Consider the following 20,204-nt stretch of genomic DNA (forward strand, 5'->3'; position numbering starts at 1 on the left):
GGGTGATGGGCGGGCAGCTTGAGTTCGTCCCGAGTTCCAAACAAAGCAGAGAACTGGGGCTGTGCAGCATGATGGAGAGCTGGTCTGGCCAAGGGCCTGGGGTGAACACAGTCCTGCAGCACACCATGCAGCTCAGCTGGAGCGGTGTGCCACTGCCATCCACCAGTAGGACACGCTGCTAAAGGTCATAAGGAGCTACAAACAGCCTGCTAATGGCAGGAGAGAGCAGAGGGCACACCTCACCAACTGGATGCTCTGCATATAGGGTTAGGGGCTGCTCTCTTGCCCCAGCACTGCTGGTGGCATGAATGGCCCCATCAGAGGGCTGCTGCTCACTGGGGTCTGTGCTGACCTGGTGCAACACTCCTTTCATCCTGCAACCCCAGCAATTGCTGTGCTGGGCAAAGGGGAGCTGACGCCTTTAAATAGAGCATCTGTTTATTCTTGAAACAATTAGGGAGGGCACTTAGATCTTGAACTCGTTACTGAGCCTAAAACAATTATGATAAAAACAAGTTCCAGATGGACTTGAGAGGAATTGTTTTTGTCTTTAGTAAATTAGAACAGATTCCATGTCTTCAAGTTCCTCTGGCATTTATGGACAGGAAACACGAATTACACACAATAATTTACTACAAACAAAGGAGATGAACTCTGCGACAGCCCATTTATCTTTGCTCATGTGCCTCCTCGAGGTCTGTGAATTGCTTAACTCGTTGGGAGCTTTCTTCTTTGTTTTCAAACTCCTTGCTATTTCGGTTTGCAGAAAAGAAACAGGAAGCTGCCGTGTTTCTGTTGTGGAGTTAAACTCACCTGTGACCCCAGGCAAATGCTTGCACATGCCTTAAAATCCCCTGTGAAGGCAGAGAACAAAACCAGAGGTAACAATGTTTGTCTGACCCTGTGCCTTCACAGTTCCCTTTCAGTACATGTGTACTTAAATCGAAGAGCAGATGAATTTGCAGTGATGGGTTTGTGACACATGAATTCCTCCCCTCCAGGACTATTTCCTTGTGAGCTGGTTTGTAGATCACAAAAGTTTATGGTGCCACAGGTTACTGCTGCTATACCTGCAAGTGCAGAACTGGTAGCAGTGCTTGTGTTACCTCTGCTACCAGTGCACTTCAGTTCGTCCTGTGAGTGACCTGAACAAAAGTACAGGTGGAGATCTGGCAATTTGTTCTTCCGGCAGTTCCAGGAGCCCCCAGATAGACATTTATTAGAGCCCACCCAAAACTCTGGGCATCAGACCACTGCTGGCAGCACCTGCACCCATCAGCTTTGGTCCCTGGGCAGGGGAAGGACAGCAGGACCAGGCAGGAGGAGATCAGCAAAGCGGCTCCTGAGCAGCATTCCTGTTCTGTCCCTCCTACTGTCTTGCAGCTGAGACAAAGAGATTGGGTTTGGTTTCTTTGTGGGTTTTAACTGGATTCTGTGGTTTTCTAGAAGAAGCTCTGCCAGCATCCCTACAAAGGTATATAATGAGTGCTGTGTGGCTGAGCTGATGTGAAGTGACGGAAGGACATAATTCCCAAAGAACATAAAATGTGACAATGCAGACTGAGCTGCCCCTGGGCGTGCTGTAATGCATGAAGTCAGCTTGGCTGCTCTCCATAGGAAGTGAGATCATGGGCAGAAAGCTGCCTGGGAACTGGAGGGGTCACAGGTTTGTCTGGCCTCTTCCCATGCTGAAGGGGGAGTTTCTGGATGCATTTCACTGCTTTCCCACTTGATTCCTGTAAAAAGAAAGCCTTAAGCATAAGCCTGGAGAAGTAGAGTTCTCAGAATTTGGCTGGCAAACAAGGGAAAAGAAAGAAAATGATGTGATGACATTTTTTTGCCTTTCATGTGATGTCCGATTTGCACGTGGAATAATTAGGATTGATCATTTGGATTCTCATCTCCTTGTAGCTAGGGAGGCTGGGCTCCAGAATGCTGACCTTCCAGCAAATGGGCTCCAAATGTTTATCTCCAGTCTTGGTTCAAGCAAGGTAGGGGCAGGAGTCACAGTGCTTGAACTCAGCTTCTGACTGTGAGAGCAGATAGGAAATCTCTAATCTCCCATCCAAATGAGCAGATATTTACTCATATACTTCCTTCATCATCCATTTATTCACTCTCAGTTCTTTTACTCAGTTGCAGCTGTCCTTCTGCGGGGGCTGTGCCTGCACAACACTGACACACAAAGCTGTGGCAGTGGGGCTTTGAGGCTGAAACAGCCATGTGGATCCAAGCAGCACTTAGCAGAGCCCCCAGCCCCAGTCAGGAACTCTCTTTCCCTCCTTTTGACTCAGCTGCAGTTTTAGCATCCCTGGGCTCCACTCTCAGGGTCTCCAGTGCAGCTCATGCTGGCAGTGCTGGTCTCAGTACCTGAGCACTCAGGAACCCGTACCCCAGTGCCCATCTGCCTCATCTTTTCCTCTCTCCCACTCTGTGTTGCTTTAACCTCACTGTCCCCTCACCTTCTACCTGCGTTTTGTCCCCCATCAAACAGCAGTCAGAGTGGATGCAGTGGAAAACACAAGGACTCCTTCCTCTGCTAATGATTTCACTTCCCATTGACTGAGGGCTTAAAAACGAATCTCAGGGCTCACTAAAAACCTGGTGACAATTTAACCTTCTCCTACAGAAACCCAATACCAGGCCCCTTCCTCTGCCTGCAACCAGGGTGGCTGTAAAATTAGACCTGGCTCCTCAGCACGGCGTGCAGCTCTGGAAAGCACCACAAGCTCAGGACTGGGGGACGGTGGGTTTGTTTAGACCTTTATCAGATCATGCTTTCAGAGAGTGCTCTGCGTACACCTGGCACAGCCTCATGGAGAGCAGGCACCTTGTGCTGCCTGGTTTGACCTCTCACAGTTTATGGAAGCACATCAGTGCTACAAGCAATAAGAGATGGAATCATGAGCATGAATTCCTGAAACCCCAAAGCCTCTGAATGTTGGTGCATGTGTCATCTGCTGGCTGCAGAGTGAACCGGAGAGGAAGGGGCCGGCTAGCAGCGGGGAAGGCTGTGCTTTCAGGGCAGCAGCCCTGCGGCTGAAGGGGGAGAGAGCAGGTGTGCAGTGCGTACCGCGCGGCTGGGCACGGCCCGGACACTCGCGCACCAGGCAGCGCAGCCCCGCACAGAGCCACGTGCACAGCGAGCCTCCGCCCCGCCCCCTGTTGTCCCCTTCTCTCCCTGTGATTGGCCACCTCTGTGGGGGCGTGACCCTCTGCCCCGCCTTCCCTCAGCCATCAGCCAATCGCACCGCCCCACCTCCTCCGGCGTCCCTCGCTCGCCCCGCCTCCAGGGGGCGGAACCCCAGGGCGCTCCCCCTCTCGGCCCGTCACCGTCCGCAGCGGGTCCGTTCCGGGTTGGAGGCCTAGGGCATGAGGCGCGCTCCGATTGGCCAATCCTCTCCGCCCGTTGCGTCAGGATTGGCCTAGCGCAGCTGACGGGGGCGTGGCTTCGGCGGCTCGCGGGGGTGCTGTTAAAGGCCCCGCGGCGCGGCCGGGCGCTGTCGCCGTGCGCCATGGCCTACCAGGGCTTGGCGCAGGAGTACCTGGGCATGCCGGCCGTGACGCGCGCCTACACCACGGCCTGTGTGCTTACCACCGCCGCCGTGGTGAGGGCTGGGGGAGCGGGCACTGGGGTGCTGTGCTGGGGAGGGTGCGGGGCGGCTGGCGCTGCTTGCCTAGCGAGCGGCAGTGGTGGCAGCTGCCCTGCTTGTGTCTCTCAGCAGCTGGAGTTCATCACCCCCTTCCAGCTGTACTTCAACCCCGACCTCATCTTCAGGAAGCTCCAGGTGAGGCCTTGCCCAGGGGCACGGGGCCCTGACTGCGTCTGGAGGGGCTGCTCTGACACTGCAGGAGCTGCCTGCTAGCCCTGCATTGCCTTACTGCAGGATGTAGCTCTCTCCTCCTGGCCTTCCCCTGCTATACACCATCCTGCCTTTCCCTTTTCCATAGATCAACCCCACCTCATCCCCTGCATCCCTGGGTGAGGTCCTTAGCAGCTGTGCTGGGGCTGGGATAGCTTTGCTGTGGTGTGGGGTGAGCAGTCACACTTACTCTGGGTGCTGAACTGTGCTTGTCCCATCCTGAAACAGAGTAATCTTCTCCCATCTGGGCCGGTAGAATGTGTGTGGGGCGGGGGTCCATGTGTAGGTGCAGCTGTGTGGTGGTAGGCTGACCTTACTGCACGGGGCTACCGTCCATATGATCAGAGAGAGCCACCTGCCTACCCTCTGTTCTCTCTTCTCTTTCAGATATGGAGGCTGATCACCAACTTCCTCTTTTTTGGGCCCCTGGGATTCAGTTTCTTTTTCAACATGATATTTCTGTATCCTTTGGTCTCAGTAAGGCTGTCTGCTCCCTTTTTGGCTCAGCCGTGACGCCCTGTCCCTCCTCCCTCCACACTGCCCTGTCACGCAGCACCCTGGGGTTGTTCTGTGGGTGGTGGCCCTGCTCGTGGCCTCTGCTGTTCCACCTGCTAGAGGATGAAGCTGTTGCAGCAGATGAGTAGCAGCACCACAGCTACCTCAGTGGTGTGAGACTCTCTATTCTGCTCTGGTGCTTGTAAAACTGCTCATAGCCTCCTGTACTTGCAGCTGGCTGTTCCTCATGAGGCCTCGCTGGGGATCAGGCAGCCAGCCGTTAATTTCCTATACCCCTCCTTTCTCTCCTGCTCTCAGGTACAGGTACTGCCGCATGCTAGAAGAAGGCTCCTTCCGCGGAAGGACGGCTGACTTTGTCTTCATGTTCCTCTTTGGAGGGTTTCTCATGACAGTATCCTTTTGAGCAGGCTGAGGCCCTCCGGGCTCTTCTGAGATGCTCTGAGTAGCATGGGGCTCATCTGCCAGCTGTGTCTCACACTGCTGCATGTGATCTGTGGGCCAGGTCAGCCCACTGGGGAATCCCAGCACCATGGGCTGCAGTCAGGGAGCCTCCCTGGGCCTGCACTCCTTGTGTCCCGTGGGCCCGAAGGGTCTGCTGGGCTGGGATGGCTGGAGCCTGGCCTGAGCCCAGCCAATGTGTGTGGAGGAGTGGAAGCAAGCCAAAAGAAGAGCTTCTGGTATTTGTTGTGTCTGTGAAGCGCTGATGCACCTGGCGTGGGAAGGGCTGCCTAATCCCAGGGGCAGAGTGACAGCGTCTGAAAGCTCTACGTGAAGGGAAGCCTCTTGCTCAGCTCTGTGAGGAGCCGTCCAGCTGAGCCAATGACAATGGCAGGGCTGAGGGTGAAGGGCTGCTCAATAGGTGTGAAGAGAGTAAGGAACTGAAGTGGGGGATGCTGAGCTGTGAGCACAGGGAGCAAGGTGCCTGCAGGTCAGCAGTGTGCTGGGCACTGTGAGCCCATCTGTCCCTGCACCTGGCCAATGGCTGAAGAGACTGCCACGTGTCCCTGTCCTAAGTTTGTCTTACAGTAACTGAAGGAGTCTGGATAAGAGAAATATCTCCTTCCCAAGCATAAAACGTCTTTGGAATGCCTTGCCTTAGAGCACAGGCTCTGACACCATGAAGGCCCTTCTCTGAAAGCCCCTTCTGATGGTTGCTTGATGGAGAAGGCCCGGAGCTCCCTGGTCTCCTTTGGTTGTAGCAAGGACCTTACGGAGCAGTCACTGGAGGTCACTGTAGGTGCCATGCAGTGTCTTGCTCTAGGGTGCATGGAGGGAAATAGAGTGTGGGAGAGCATCAGTGCATCTCAACCAGCTCAGGAAAGACTTGGTGGCATGAGCAGCATCTTTCATGCCAGTTAGCTGAAATTTCCTGGCTGCGTACATCCTGTGCTTCCTGGAGATGGTGTGCAAGGTTGGTTTTTTCCTTGACTCCGTAGTTTGTAGCTATTTGGTCTCTTTGCCAGCCTGTTTTTCCTGGGCCAGGCTTTCACCATCATGCTGGTGTATGTGTGGAGTCGCAGGAACCCTTACATCCGCATGAACTTCTTCGGGCTCCTTAACTTCCAGGCCCCTTTCTTGCCCTGGGTCCTGATGGGCTTCTCCCTGCTCCTGGGCAACTCCATCATTATTGATTTGCTGGGTAAGTCAGAGCTGGTGGGTAGAGGGGCACTTTGCAGCCGTGGCATTCTTCATTCTGCTGAAGCTGTCTTGCTTTCATCTTATTTAAGGCTGTGGGTGGCTTGATGTGAGCTGGCTGTCTGCTGCCCGGCCAGGCTTGGGGCTCAGCTCAGCACCTTGTATCTTGCTGCATCTTAGCCAGAGGCAGCAGCTGGGTGTGGTGAGCTCAGCGTGATGCTTGGGCTGTGCGTGGTCTCCTGGGCATCTGGCTCTGCCCTGCCTGCCTCTATGCCCATGTAAAGCATGACCACAGCCATCAACCTGGCTGCTGACACGCAGCTCAGGTGGATCTGATGGGAGCTGTGTGCTGTAGTCGTCTCAGGGCTTCATCCTGCTTTAGCTCCAGCAGCACTGGTCCAGCAGGCAGAGGAGGCACAACTGGGCCTGACCTTGGTGGCATCTCTCCCCAGGGATTGCAGTGGGTCATATCTATTATTTCTTGGAAGATGTCTTTCCCAACCAGCCTGGAGGAAAGAAGTTGCTTTTGACTCCCAGCTTCCTGTAAGTAAAGCAGATTTTAATTCTTGGGTTTACAGTGTTGCTTCCCAACGTGTGTTTCTTCCATAGCAAACAGGTCTGTGGCTCTGTGGGGTAACCTGGCTTTGGCTGTTAGTCTTGCTGAGCTTCTGCTACATTGTGTTAAGCCACGCAGGACCCACCTGTGTGGTTGTAGCTTCTGTGCTCAACACTTGAAGCCTTTGCTGCAGAAGCACTGGCACTTAGCACGCTGTGTGTGTACAGAGCAGCTACTGGTACCATAAGTTTTTCTAGCTGAACTGGAACCTTCTTGTGGAAGTGCTAGATACAGGTAGGATTTTATTTTCCTGAAGTACTTTTGTGGTTTAAGAAATTAGAACGTGTTCTGCTTCATGTTAGTGATCAAAGCTGTCCTTGAGATGGAGGTATTGTCGTTGCATGTTGAGCTGAGTGCTTGTGCAGTAGGGCAGTGGTCACAGCACCAAGCCTGCCAGCGCTCAGGAAGTGTTTGTCAACTCTCTTAGATGTATGATTTGATCTTTAGGCATTCCTGTGCAGAGCTGGGAGTTGGACTCAGTAATCCTTGTGGGTCCTTCTGGCTTGGGATGTTCTGTGCAGCCAAACCCTGTGAAGGGTCAGGGCATCCTTGGAGGGCTGGGGGTTTTCTTTGTCTTCAGCTCACGTTGTTAACCTGCCTGCTTGATGGGATGCATGTATCCCTCGCCAGGAAGATGGTATTTGACACACCTGAAGAGGATCCAAACTATAACCCCCTCCCTGAGGATCATCCCGAAAACCAACCTGGAGACCAAGACCAGCAGCAGCGTCCACTGTAGCAGAGGACTTCATTGTGGCTGGATTCCTCTCTTCTGGCTGGACTTATGCTGTGCCCCAGAGATCTCACTGGAATAATACCAGTTGCCATTCTGATGTGTCATGCTTCACTGTTTGTATGGGTAACCCATCTTCCTCTTGTACTAAGTGGTTCTGCAAAGCTTTGCACTTAAGAACTGATGTATCCTTATGGAGGTGTTCTAGGGAGAAGGGCTGGAGGTTATGTGATGGCTCCTCAGCTGCCTGGTGGGGATAAGTATCAAATGGGGCATGAAACCAGTTACTCATTCTCTTGCTATTGATGGCTTGCTGTATGGCAAGTCACTTCTGGCCTCTGTACAAAGACTGATGCTCTCTGCTCTCATGGTTGTGAGACATTTTTGTGGGCTTTCAAACAAGTCGTGCACCTTGTCATGGTGAAGCACAGCCAAGTCTCCTAGGCAAAAACCTACCATAGTGGAATGCAGCTCAACTACTCCCTTCCCTCTGAGTCCCCCACCCTTTCTCATTGTTGTTTCCAAAGAGTCTTTACATTAAAGTCTTTATTTTTCAGTTGCGTGTCCATTTCTGCCAGGAGCAGAAGCACCAGGACTCTTCAGGACTTTGCTCAAAACTTCCAGGCTTCTTGCTCAGGCTTCCATATTTTTTATTCTTGTGGCAAGGCAAAACTTAGTCTAGTTGGAAGCTTTCCTTCCCCTGCTTCTCCCTGCAGCGTGTGAGAAGGGGATGAGGTATGGATGGAGAAAGGGAGGCCCACAGAAGGAACATGGAATGGAGTTGGAAGCTTGTTTCAGTTGGTGACTGAAAGAGGCACTTGATATTAGTAATAAAGGCAGTCTGTGCATGCCATGCAATTCCACACTTGTGGAATCCACCTCTGAGTTTTAGAAATCTTAGTAACTGAATTTAATCATTCTTGCTAGCTTTAGTGCATGTGTGCTCCTAGACCTCCAAAATGTGTACAGTAGACCTGCAGCATGTCTTACAATAGCTCAGTTAACGGCTGACTGTTCAGCTACGTGCTTGCAAACCACTGCTAAAACTATTGGAGGTGTGAGTAACCAGCAGCCAGATGAGAATGATACAGAAGCCCTATGGCAATGGAAGGCTGAACCACAGCCATCCCACTCAGCTCCTTTGCAGGCTTCCCATGAAAACAGCTCAGTAATGGAAAACTTCAACTATTTTTGCTGCACTTCTGTTTCTCTGTAGGGAAAGAACCATACAGGGAGTGATCTTCTAGAAGGCAGAGTGGTACCAGGGGCAAGTGGCCTTAGATTAGACAGGCACCTGCTGTGTGCTTTGTTCATGAACTCCTGCAGAGCTGGTGCTGTCTTTAGGTAACGCAGAACTGCAACTGTGGAATGCAGAAGCAGGGCTGCACTCAGTGGGGGCTGGTTACTAGATTAAAGAGAAGAGCTGTGCTTACAGGGTGGGAAAGCTGCTGCTTGCTGGTTCCTCATAGTCCTCATGGTCAAAGCAGCCTGTGCTCATCTTTCTGGGAGCTGGACTCCTGCACTTTGCAGCCTTGCCTCTAGTTTCTTGGAGGGAAGATTCCTACATCTTCTCTGGATCTGGAGAAGCCAAAGTACTTGTAAGCTTGTTACAGAAGCTCACATCCTCGTGTGCACTTGTCCATTCTTTTTTGCAAAGCTTAGGGTTACTTAAGCACAAACTGCTAGGTTTAAGGCTACAGCAGTTTTGTTTGCATTTTGGTTGTGTTCCCTGAAGGGGCTGCTTGCAGAAGAGATGCCTGATCGTAACAAGAGGCTGAAGTGTTAGAAAGAACTGCAGTCCTTGCATCCACAAGCAAAACATGTTCTGCATGGACTTGTCATACGTGCACAGCTAACCTTTTGACCCCTGTAATAAGAAAAAATGGATGGAATAGCAATCTGGGACAGGAGTCTAGGCTAAGACTGTAATAATATTATTGCTAAATTGCAAATTTGGGGTTTCTGTGTACTAACATCTGGAAGAAGTTCCCTCCCACCCTGGAATCAGAACTAGCTCTGCTATTACTCAAGTCTAAACATGACAAACTAAGGCCAGAAAGGAGTTCTGACTGCGCAAGCAGTGTGGGTGGATCAGCAGGGATTGTAAAACCTACTGGCTTTATCATAAAGCTCTGAATGCAGTGTCAGGCTGCCAGCAAAATCCACCCTGTCTGCAATAACTGACAGTTCCTGGCAGAGAAAGGTAGGAACTCTATCAAAGAGCCGGTGCACCTCAGTAGCAAGGTAGATTCTAATTAGATTTTTTTTTTAAGGGAGCTTGAATTTTTTCATCTCACTTCAGTGAATTTTCTGTGAATTTTCAGTGAATTTTCTTTTTAAACATCCCAGGAAAAGACAGATTGTTTCTAGGTTTGCAAAATCCAGACACTGCAGTGCTGAGGGAATTTAGCACCCAAAGCAAAGCGTGTGATCTTCTGTGTACTGTAACTGGCTGCTGTGTGAGGAAATAATGACCAAAGCAAAGCCCAGTGCTGAAGGGATGCTGCAGTCTCAGTTACTGAGTGCACAGACATTATGATCTTCCAGCTGCAGTTTTCACAAAGAGAAAATAAACAAAGGAACATCACCTGTCAACTCTTCTACCCAGAAGTGACTCAGTTGCTATAACAGGACAAAGTGTGAGATTCACTACTTGTTCAAACATACTGAACTCTACCTTAGTAGTATGCATTCCTTTTATTTAAAAAGTTGTTCTAGTAGTGCGTGTTGCACCTATACAAAAGTATTTTTACACTGTCCACACACAGGCATAGAAGGGCTCCAACAGCTGCCACAAATCTCAGCTAGATCATGTGCTAATGCAGCATTCTTGGTACGTGGCCTCTAGGCTGAGGGGATGGGGCAGAAGTCAGCAGTACAGGGAACTCTTGGCAAGTGGAATGTGTGTCCCTGAGGGACAGTAAGACCCCTGCCAATCCTAGATCCACGTGGGGAGAGAAGTAGGGACAGAGTCTGTAGGAAGAGCACCAGTGTCACAACAGGGAGTTTACCAGGCTGGAGCAGTGTTGGCCAAGCGTCTCATGCGCCTAGAAGAGAAAGAGAGTTACAGTGAGTGCTGTGTTACAGACAGGTGAAGCCTTACTAAAAGCCATGCTTTTGGTGAGGTTACCATGGCTTTGTGATACTTTTTTTACTGCCCAAACATCGTTGGTCACTTGAGTGCCCCTACCTGTAGTGCTACGACACACCATTTTCAGCTTTTAGGGCAGTTTTGCTCATTAAGTGAGACTGAACCAGTTGCTCATGAGACCTATTCAGACAGTGATAGCTGAGAACAATTATAAATCTGTTAATTAGCACTAAAATATTCCTAGGAGAGAGCCAAGCCAGCATACTTACTGTTCCCACAACATATCTTCTGGAGAGATACTAGCAGTTCATTTGTATTGCCAGAAGCAGCTGCAGTTTAACCAAGTAGGAGCAAGTGTTTTTGAGTGCTTGCTGAGCACTGCTTAGTGGGGCTCTATGGCGAGCAGAGCTCCTCCTGCAATGGCAGAAGTGCTCACGTGCCAGCAAACAGGTCAACATTCGTCAGGCTGGAGCTGAGACCTTGTCTGTGCCGAGATCAAACAGCACTTTATCCTACATAAAAGGAATCCTTCTGGCAGGATGCTAATTCACGTGACAGTGCATGAAACTCCAATATTTTTGATGAATGCCTTCCTATAGAAACACTTCCCCCCGCACAAGCAGAGAGTCCAAGGGGAAAAAAAAAAAAGGAAAGTTTGCTTCAAACAGGATATGGCTAAAGTAGACAGTTAAATATTTGTGGAGTAAGGTGATAACAGTTTAGTATCCTGAAGCAGAAGGGTTATGAGTTTGTTGTGGCGTGCAAGTTTGAAATCCTGCCAATCGGCGCTCGGCAGAGAAAAAACCAACATTAAAGCTTTTAACTTCTGTCTTAGGGATGGGCCAGAATGAGAACTGAACGAGGGGCAGCACCTTGTATTTCTATCCTGGTCTCTGATCTTCTTCTCCATCTCGGCATCTGTGAGGGTTTCCAGAAGAGGGCACCACTGGTCAGCATCCCCCGTGTTGCGAATCGCGATTTCCACAGTCGGCAAAGGGTTTTCACTGCAGCAGCAGGGCAGAAATCAAAGCAACATCCATCAGTGCTGACAGTCTGCTCCCCTGGCTGCCCGCCCAGGTGCAAGACACAAGCACAGCACAGCACTTCAAGTGTTTCAGGCTTAAGCAGCCACTCAGCCCCAGTGAACACCCAGAACAGGGGCAGTTACCTCCTCAAAGAGATCAATTGTTACCAACTCCACAACCCCCAGCGAGGACAGACATCCAAATGACTGCGGCAGTAGTTCTCTCCTGTTAAGGCCATAATGTGCTTGGCCGTCAGGGTTCAAATGGAGTAAGCACAGGCAACATTCAGATCAGTTTATTAACGTGGGGAGGATGTCTCCCACAGCAGCAGCTGAGCAGGGACTGTTAACAGGCTCTTCACCTAGCTTTGCCATTCTGCAGCCCTTACTTCCTAGCTGTAGTTTGCCTAGTGCAGCTCCAGCAGCTCCAGCAGCTCTTCCCAGCATGTCAGGCTTTCAGGGAGCATGACAGGATGGGAACCTACAGTGGAACAAGGACTTTCTCCCCACTGCCGTGGCAAAAGCTCTTTCTTGAGGACCTGCTGTTGTAACCACAGACTGTGATTAATCCCAGCACAGAAACACAGGGCTGTCACAGATCACAAGACTGCTCATCAGAGATCTGTCTGCCCTGAACAGCTGCATTATCACACGCACAACAATGTTTACTCCTTCACTAGTGACTTTTCAGCAAAAGTCAACAGGAACTTTACGGGAGTAGCTTTCCAAACATTGAGGGTGGAGCTGGAAGCTTAGCATAAATACAAAGGAGCCTCAGAATGTAAATGTTTGCTTTGAATTCTAGAAAGCAGCTCAGCACAAGTGTGTGTGTGAATGTGTGTGTGTGTGTGAACGTGTGTGAGCCCTCACACAGGTGTGTGCAGATCCCAGGGATGTGCCCCCACCAGGATGCCAGCACTGATGCTCAGCCACCTCATTCACAGGAAGGGACTCTGGTGGGCACCATGGGAGCAGACAAAGTCTGCAGCAAAGCTGTTAAAAGAAAAATGAATCCAATGCCTTTGGTATCTGATCCAGGGAGGAAACTTTGGTCAAATCCACTTCCAGTATTGCTGATATCCACTAAAGCAACACTTGAAGACAGGAAATTCATCTTAGCCACAAAATGCTGCAAATTCCAGGCTAACTGCTAGATCCTGACTTAAGCATGGTAAATGAAGTTGAGACCGTGCTATCAGCAATGAGCATCCACTGGAATTAAATAGGGGCCGGAAAGCCAGCTCATGAGCATTGCTAATGCAAGCCAACTCAGATACTGCATTTCTGTAGGGCAGAATTAGAGAAAATGAAAAATCCTCCCTCATCTCCTAAACTTCCTCGTAGGACAGCTTCCCCCTCCTTTATTTTTTTAAACAAGAGGTGCTGGCAGAATGAGTGAAAGGCACTGTCAGCTGCAGCATTCCCAGTGGAGCACTGCACTGCTTCTGCTGGGGCAGAGCCTCTGGCAGCAGCATCACGGGCACAGCAGTGCAGCCAGGAGGGCAGGGAGGGGTCTTCCTCTGCAAAAGGCAACTCGTCAGACATACGAGTTATTCTGGTTTTGAAGGCAAAAGCCTGGGTATGAAACACTGTGTGCTGCCCTTAAAAACATCTCAGCACCGAGGCAGGAAACGTTCAGTACACCATCACCCTGAAAACGACAACTGCATCAGTTACCGACCGCTTCCAGTCCTGTCACTTCCATCGGGTTCTCAGGCTCCCCTTGTTTTGCAGAGAAGCCAGCTGGAACAACTGTCCTGGAGTTCATCAGCTGAAGGACAGTTTCACCTCTCCCTCTGATGACTAAGAGGCACATGACTTCTCAAATCTCCGATTCCTGGAGATTTTAAAGTTCTTTTGATACATCTACAGCACTCTTTCCTTACATCGTCGGAATAACTTTGGAGCAACCATCGCTCCTGTGGTTTGGGAATTCAGGAACTAACCAACCACAGAACCCAAACATCATTAATCACAGGAAGGTTTCTGAAGTACTCCTTTGCAGGAAGAAAAGAGGGAAGAGGGGGGCATGTTTGTACTTTGACAAAAAAAGCAAGTCTTAAATTAGGTGCTCTTTGCCTCTGAATGGTTCATGGCTACATACTTCGTTCTCTCTGCCTTCCTTCCTTGTTTTTAATTCTCCCCCTTAAAAAATTGCAACAGTCTAAAGGTGGCCTGAAATCTACCTATTTGAGCTACCCCTAAAAGGAAGCGCTCTGCAGTAACCAGGGCCAGATACATGTTTTTACACATGTAAAGCACACATGTACAGCAGCAGGGAAGAAGAGGCAGCACTAGAAGCATCACATTGCCACTGACTGCCCTCCGGGTTCCCACCAATTCTCAGCAACACGTACCCTCTGCTCTAGCAGTTTCATCTGGTCCCACACAGATCAGCAAATATCAATCTACTGTCACGGATAGCAAGGTGGAAGTCAACTCCCTACCTCCAAGAGAAGAGTTTAACTTCCATGTGAACCACATTAGGGATTAGCTGCAAGCTTCCTCAAACTGACCTCTACAAAACTGGCGCCAGCAGCACCTTTCTCCCACCTCTGCAATACATCACTTGCTGAACTCTCAAACTTCCTCAAGTGTCACCGTGGCCTGAGGTCAAAAAACCCAGCAGCACACATTAAGGAACACTTAACAGACTGCAAACTCAGCAACGTATGGAGGATAACATCCCTACAGTGAATTGCCACAGGACGCTGCACAGCACAACTGGGAGTAATTATTATTAGGAGACAAGTCAGAAAAGCTGATTATTCAAATCTGACACTGCTGCATTCCAGCTATGAAAATGGCCTGTGATCAACCTCAATTTCAGCCAGGGTAGAAAGCTGTGGTGTCAGTCAGCTAAGGCTCAGAAGGCCAAACCTTGGCCCAAGTCAGGCAGAGCTGATGAGACAGAAACGTATCTGAGGATCATCTTGTGCAGACATTAGAAGAAGGCACAAGGTATTCTGCCACTGTCAATTAGAACAGCCTTTCATTCTGTGGCAAAAGCTGATTTCATTGATATTTGGTCGTGGGATGTATTACACCCACCACAAGAAGATCTCTGAGCAAAAACACAGGCTGGTTGAGAGGCACCAGGATGTACTACAGAACAAAAGACACCAGGCACTAGATCAAAATGCTTCATTGCTTCACCAGGCAGCCAGCAACAAGCAAAGGGCCACGCCTGAGCAAGACCTGACTGCAGACACATCACTAGACGTGTTTAAAGTGCTTTGGTTAGATCCACCACTAACATTTCTGCTATCCAGAGGAGCCCATCCATTTCATACAAGCAATACAACGACTCTTACAGCTCACCACGAACACCTCCCCCTCTTGTGATGTGACTCACTTGCCACTTCACAACAGACAACCACCCAAAGCAGTGGGAGCAATGAAACCACCTGAACTGCTAACCTTGCACAAGCAGTGGTCTTTAAATGACTCCAGATTAGGGGATTGCCAGTCGATGAAACATACAAAAGGATGTCCAAGAAATAAAAAAAATCTTTACCTGCACCCTACTTCTTTTTCATCTAATAAACTGGTTTAAAAGGAAGACAGTTGTATGCACTAGTGGGCACATGAACATGAGAAATCAAACACTTCTACTATAGAAAAATAATTCCAGAACTATAGAGACATAGTATAGTATATATACAATCCATGAGAACCAGTTTCAAATTAAGCTTTCTACACTGCATCAGCTGTTCAAGATTCATTGGTGCTAGCAGCCATGAAGTTAGAACATGCATCTACACCCATCCAGAAAGATGACAGTTTGTACCTGAAGGCGTATGTCTTCTGATGCCAGCTCAGCTGTCCCCGGATGCTGTAGGCAATAGTAGTGACAAACTCCCCACCCAGGCCAAGCTCTGAGCACAGCTTCAAGGCAAACTTCTCTGGTGAATTCTCCTTCTCTGACATGTCCCATTCAAACTGGTCTACAAGGGAGATGTTCCCTACATGGATGTTTAGCTGGAGACAAGGGAAGAAACAAGTCATTCATTTCTCAAGGACAAAATCTAACCTGGACACAGGACTGGAATTAGGAACTCCTAGTTTTGATGGAAGTCCTTGTACTATTTTTCCCCCATAAAAAAAAAAAAACAACCTAGAGAAATGCAAATGGTTCAGCTCTCATTCCAGTGCCCCCGTGTCCTTACCTTAATAATAACACGTTGGTCTGACTGATCCTCTAGGATGCTGTCAGTTGGGTACGATTCGATCTGTTGTCGGATGGCAGAGGCAATAGCAGGGACAAAGGTCAGAGGATTCAAATCCAGGTCATCACAAAGAATCTCTGAGAACATTTCTGGGGTCATCAGCTTTTCTGATACAGAATAAGAACAAAAAGACTTATTTCTCAGCCACCAATATCTGCCACTTACAGAATACCCAAGTTAAGATCATTGCCTGAAGAAGGGAATCACCTTTTGCTGTTAAAACAGTGCTTTGTTCCGGGGCTGCACACATGTACACACTGACTTGACTTTCTTGTTTCACAAAGAACGCAGCAACGGTCTATTAATTAATTAAATACACATTAACTATTTAGTATTAATCTTGGCTGACATTTCCATTAGGCTGCTGAACTGATAAAGTGGATCAGAACAGGCCTAACTTTTCAGATTACAGCATCCAGGAATTACTGCGACCCGTGGAAGTGTCAGGGATCTGCTAAGAGCCATGAGAGCTGAACGACACATCAAAGAACAAGAGCTTTAGAGCTCCTCCTTTACAGGGCAAAGACCTGCTTGTTCTCTCTTCATATTTGGTGATGAATGCATCTGTATCTCTCTAACCCCAGGAAACTCTCCTCCTACATACCATTCATGTTCCATGTAAATGCATCTCTGAGTTTCTGCCCATCAATTTCCATGTCAAGCCTGATTGGAACCAGAACCTCTGGCTGGGATGCGTTCTCATGGATGACTGCTGGGTCGTGGTCATCAAAGCTACAACAAAGAGCAACAATACAGCACATGGAATAGAAAACCATACATCTGGCACGCATAGAAGGAGGGTGCTTTTTACTGTTACCAATCCCTATACTTCAACTCCCCAGTTACTAGACATACTCTTCAACTCAAAGTTACAGGGCTATGGCAACCACTTCTCTATTAGAGCAGCCCCCTGCAGTGAGTCACGTTGTAACTGTTTCCATTTTTCTGAAGAAGGAAGCTGCCTTACCACAGAGGGAAGGTCCTCTTCTTGTCCCTGCCCATGCGATTTCTGTTAATTGTTGTTGAGCACGGCACTGCATCCAGGTGATGAGAGCTGTTGGGCAGTGTTGGCACCCACTGGTTGTTCCTCTTCGCCTTCTGTTCTCTGGAGAATGAGACTGTGTTAACCTGCAGGCCCTGAACACCACTGCCACTATTATTAAGAATAGTACCATAAATTACGAGCTCCTCCCTAATGACAGCTGGACTGAGAACTCCTATTCCACACTCCCTCCTTCGAAGTCCATTCTCCAGCTCACAGCTATCCATCGTACATGGATCCAGGTGTACCACTATAAATATGAGCTTCATATTTGAATTTCCTGTCTGTATTTACAGAGGGACTGTTGAGAAATGCGACATCTCCAGCAAAAAGTACGTGCAGAGAGTGTTCTCCAAAACATCTGTTACAGCTGGAATGAAGTAATTGCAAAATGAGCTGTATCATCAAACACTAATGTTTTTCTTCCTGTAATACGTGGGCAGCAACCCAATCCTTACAATTTGGAGATCTTCATTTGCCCAACATTGCAAATATCTGCTAGCACAGACTTGCAAGCACCCCCTGCAAGCTGCCCTTTTAGGGGTTTATACGATTTCTATTGGGACAGGACAGTGCTTCCAGTCCATGCTGACACGTTCCAGCAGCTTCATGGTCCTCACCAACACTGGTTACCTGAGGTAGGTGGGAGGTTCTGTGCTGATAGACACTGCCTTGTATTTCTCATCATTTCCATCCAAGATCTCTTCCACTTCAGAGGCCTTTAACAGTGTTACACTGGTGGCTAATGTTGTATATCCATGATCTGTTACCAGGAAAGATGCCAATAATTAACATGAAAGAGCATTATGCAGCATATGACATAAACAAGCTGAATAGTGAACAGCCCTCTCTGTCAGTGCAGGTGGGACTAGAAAGAAAACACATCATTTTAAATGTTTTTAAGTCCTCCTAAATAGTAAATAAGCTTATAAATAATGTGCTTTTACATAAGGGGAGAAAAAAAAATTCCTACCCTGTATTACCCCATACTATCACATCGTTTAGTTCTGCACACCTACAGTTTCCCACAGTGATGTAAAATCTCTTCCACAATCTCTGGGATGAAAAGCCCAGAAAACTATAAATCCTCAATGGACTTAAAGGTTGGAATTGGAGATGTAACACTCAGTGGAAAAGCGAGTGGCTGAGCAGACACATCAAATATTAATGAAAGCTAAGCCATGGAGTACAAACTCTTAAGACTTAGAAAAGGGGGAGAATCTCAGGACAGAACTTGCTAAATTGCACAGACCATCTGCATCCAAAAACCCATTGATGTTCTGAGAAAGAAAAGTTCAGCATGTGATGACGATGCACAATTGGAAGACCACAGGGAGAGATCAGAGGGTGAGATGTTAATACATACTGTAATAACACTAAAGGTCATGACAGAGATTATTCTTGCAGCACAGCTAAGAATAACACAAAAATCAGACTTACATCTTCTGGGACTGTGAGACCTCTGATTTTCTGTTGGAAAAGAAAGAAAACAGCAATGGGTCAGCAGGATATGAGAGGGAGGAGGCTTAAGTATAGAATGAACTGCTTGTCGTTATTATGCCTTAGCCTGAGGAACAAGTTACACTGCTAATGAATATAAGTACTTATATAAGAAGTCTCCCATCAGAAATAATACCAAGGTGGCTGTATTCTCACTGTGGCAGTAACATCAGTAGAAACACACTACAAACTCTGGGAGTTGTAAACATATAAAGTACATGTGCAGGCTTTCAATGGGCTAAGGGACAGAAGCACCCCTCTGAGAATAAAAGTCCCTTCTGGAATACGGTGTTTATCTTGAGGTGTGACTTTTGCATTGTGACGAATGCAGCCAACCCCAGGACAGCATATTTTGCAGAACACTCCATCACTGAGGCAATCTGAAGCGATTAGCAAAGCCCTAAAGGTACACAAGCTTCTGAGCCTACAGAGACAGTTCTTCAAGGCAGTCATTTAGTCTGGGAACATTTACTCATCTTCTTACCATGTGAAGATGCCACTATCTTCTTCCTTTCTTCCACTGTGGCCAGTCGTCTCCAGAGTGAGGGGTACCTCTTGTACAGGGAGCCCCGGAACATACGCAGGTAGTTCCCCACCTGGAAAAAGAAAAGCAAAGATATGACCTGGAATCACGTTCCATTTAAAGAAATGCTTATCAGAAGCTGAAACAAATCCTCTGTAATGATAGCCATCCCAAGAGGATTTTTTATGTTTTTCAGAATATATCAGGTTTGGCATCGTAGAGTACAATTTTTGGCACAATATAGAAAACACAGCTGTTGTCAGCACTTACTTCACTATCACAGAGTCACAGAATCACAGAACGGTCAGGGATGGAAGGGACTTCAAGGACCATGAATCTCCAACCCCCCTGCCACATGCAGGGCCACCAACCTCCCCATTTAATACTAAACCAGGCTGCTCAGGGCTCCATCCAACCTGGCCTTTAACACCTCCAAGGGACGGGGCATCCACAGCCTCGCTGGGCAGCTGTTCCAGCACCTCACCACTTTCCCTGTAAAGAACTTCTCCCTGACATCCAACCTAATCTAGTTTGATAACAAACTCCAACTCATTGACAACAATCAATTTTTATGTATTTTTGAACAACTTAACATTGACTTTGCTATATTAACGCAGTACTCAGTAGGGATTTAACCCAGTTGCATACCCAGCTCTCCAGCAGCATCCCTTTTCCCAGACAGCACTGGGATAGCTCAGACACCACAGCCCTGCCCGGTCCTTTAAATCCTTGCAACACGCAGGATGTGATCTCTGCCTCCTCCAGGCTTGCTGAATACCCGCAAAGCAGTTCTGCCTTCCTCAGCACAAGGCAGCAGGATGAGTTCTAGGCTCTGAAAGCAGATTTTTAGACTGGTGCTGTGCTTGTACAGTGATTATAGTCCACAAAAAGGCTCACATTCCTCGTCAGACAGGACTCATTTTGACTTTACCATCTTTCAGGCCATTTTTAATTGTATCTTTGACCTGCAGCGCTCACCAGCAGACAGCGGGGAACGGGAAGGCGATCCCTCCTCCTGCTCCTCCTCCACGTGCCTCGTACGGCGCACACGGCCCGACTGCCCGCGGCTCCGGCTCCTTTCAGCCGCACGTTTCCCACGCTATCACTGCAGCGAAGGCCCTCTGCCCCCACTCAGCGCAGCCCATCCCTCAGCCTCGCCCCCCCTCCCCCTCCAGGCCCCCGCCATTGTCCGCACCTCGGAGCCGATCATATAAAACTCGCCGTCCTCCTCCAGCTGGAACTTAACAGGCTTCTGCCCAAAGGTTTTGCTCAGCGCCATCATCATCATCGCGGCGGCCTGGCGGGGCTCTGGCGGCGCTGAGAGGAGCGGGGCGCAGCGGGAGGGGCAGCGCCGCGGCCTACTCAGCTGTTGCTCTGCGCATGCGCCGGGCGCCGCCCCGCGCGCTCGTTCCCACCTACCCGTTCCCGCGCG

At 48.9% G+C, this 20,204-nt stretch overlaps 2 protein-coding genes across 4 annotated transcripts; one reads left to right on the top strand and one right to left on the bottom strand.

Annotated features, from left to right (window-relative positions):
- The first annotated feature begins 3,450 nt into the window (after positions 1 to 3,450).
- LOC128083906 (derlin-2-like) lies at positions 3,451 to 7,919 on the top strand. Of its 3 annotated transcripts, none has more exons than XM_052689529.1 (7): positions 3,451 to 3,608; positions 3,723 to 3,788; positions 4,251 to 4,324; positions 4,677 to 4,770; positions 5,823 to 6,018; positions 6,467 to 6,557; positions 7,265 to 7,445. In XM_052689529.1, exons 1-7 carry the CDS (start codon positions 3,516 to 3,518, stop codon positions 7,443 to 7,445), a joined length of 795 nt encoding a protein of 264 aa, XP_052545489.1. In that variant the 5' UTR covers positions 3,451 to 3,515. The 3 variants fall into 3 exon arrangements, with proteins under 3 accessions (XP_052545489.1, XP_052545488.1, XP_052545487.1); XM_052689528.1 differs by having other exon boundaries at positions 3,458 to 3,608; positions 3,726 to 3,788; positions 7,261 to 7,919; XM_052689527.1 differs by having other exon boundaries at positions 3,460 to 3,608; positions 7,261 to 7,919.
- A 2,122-nt stretch (positions 7,920 to 10,041) lies between these two features.
- On the bottom strand, positions 10,042 to 20,153 carry SMARCB1 (SWI/SNF related, matrix associated, actin dependent regulator of chromatin, subfamily b, member 1). Its single transcript, XM_052689532.1, has 10 exons — positions 19,968 to 20,153; positions 18,734 to 18,845; positions 18,190 to 18,219; positions 17,383 to 17,512; positions 16,675 to 16,812; positions 16,312 to 16,439; positions 15,648 to 15,814; positions 15,269 to 15,459; positions 11,327 to 11,458; positions 10,042 to 10,410 (listed from the first exon to the last, which is right to left on the bottom strand). Exons 1-10 carry the CDS (start codon positions 20,058 to 20,060, stop codon positions 10,371 to 10,373), a joined length of 1,161 nt encoding a protein of 386 aa, XP_052545492.1. The 5' UTR covers positions 20,061 to 20,153; the 3' UTR covers positions 10,042 to 10,370.
- Positions 20,154 to 20,204: the final 51 nt, after the last annotated feature.

The sequence above is a fragment of the Tympanuchus pallidicinctus genome, unplaced genomic scaffold (genome assembly GCF_026119805.1).
Source record: "Tympanuchus pallidicinctus isolate F22 unplaced genomic scaffold, pur_lepc_1.0 scaffold25, whole genome shotgun sequence".
NCBI lineage: Eukaryota > Metazoa > Chordata > Aves > Galliformes > Phasianidae > Tympanuchus > Tympanuchus pallidicinctus.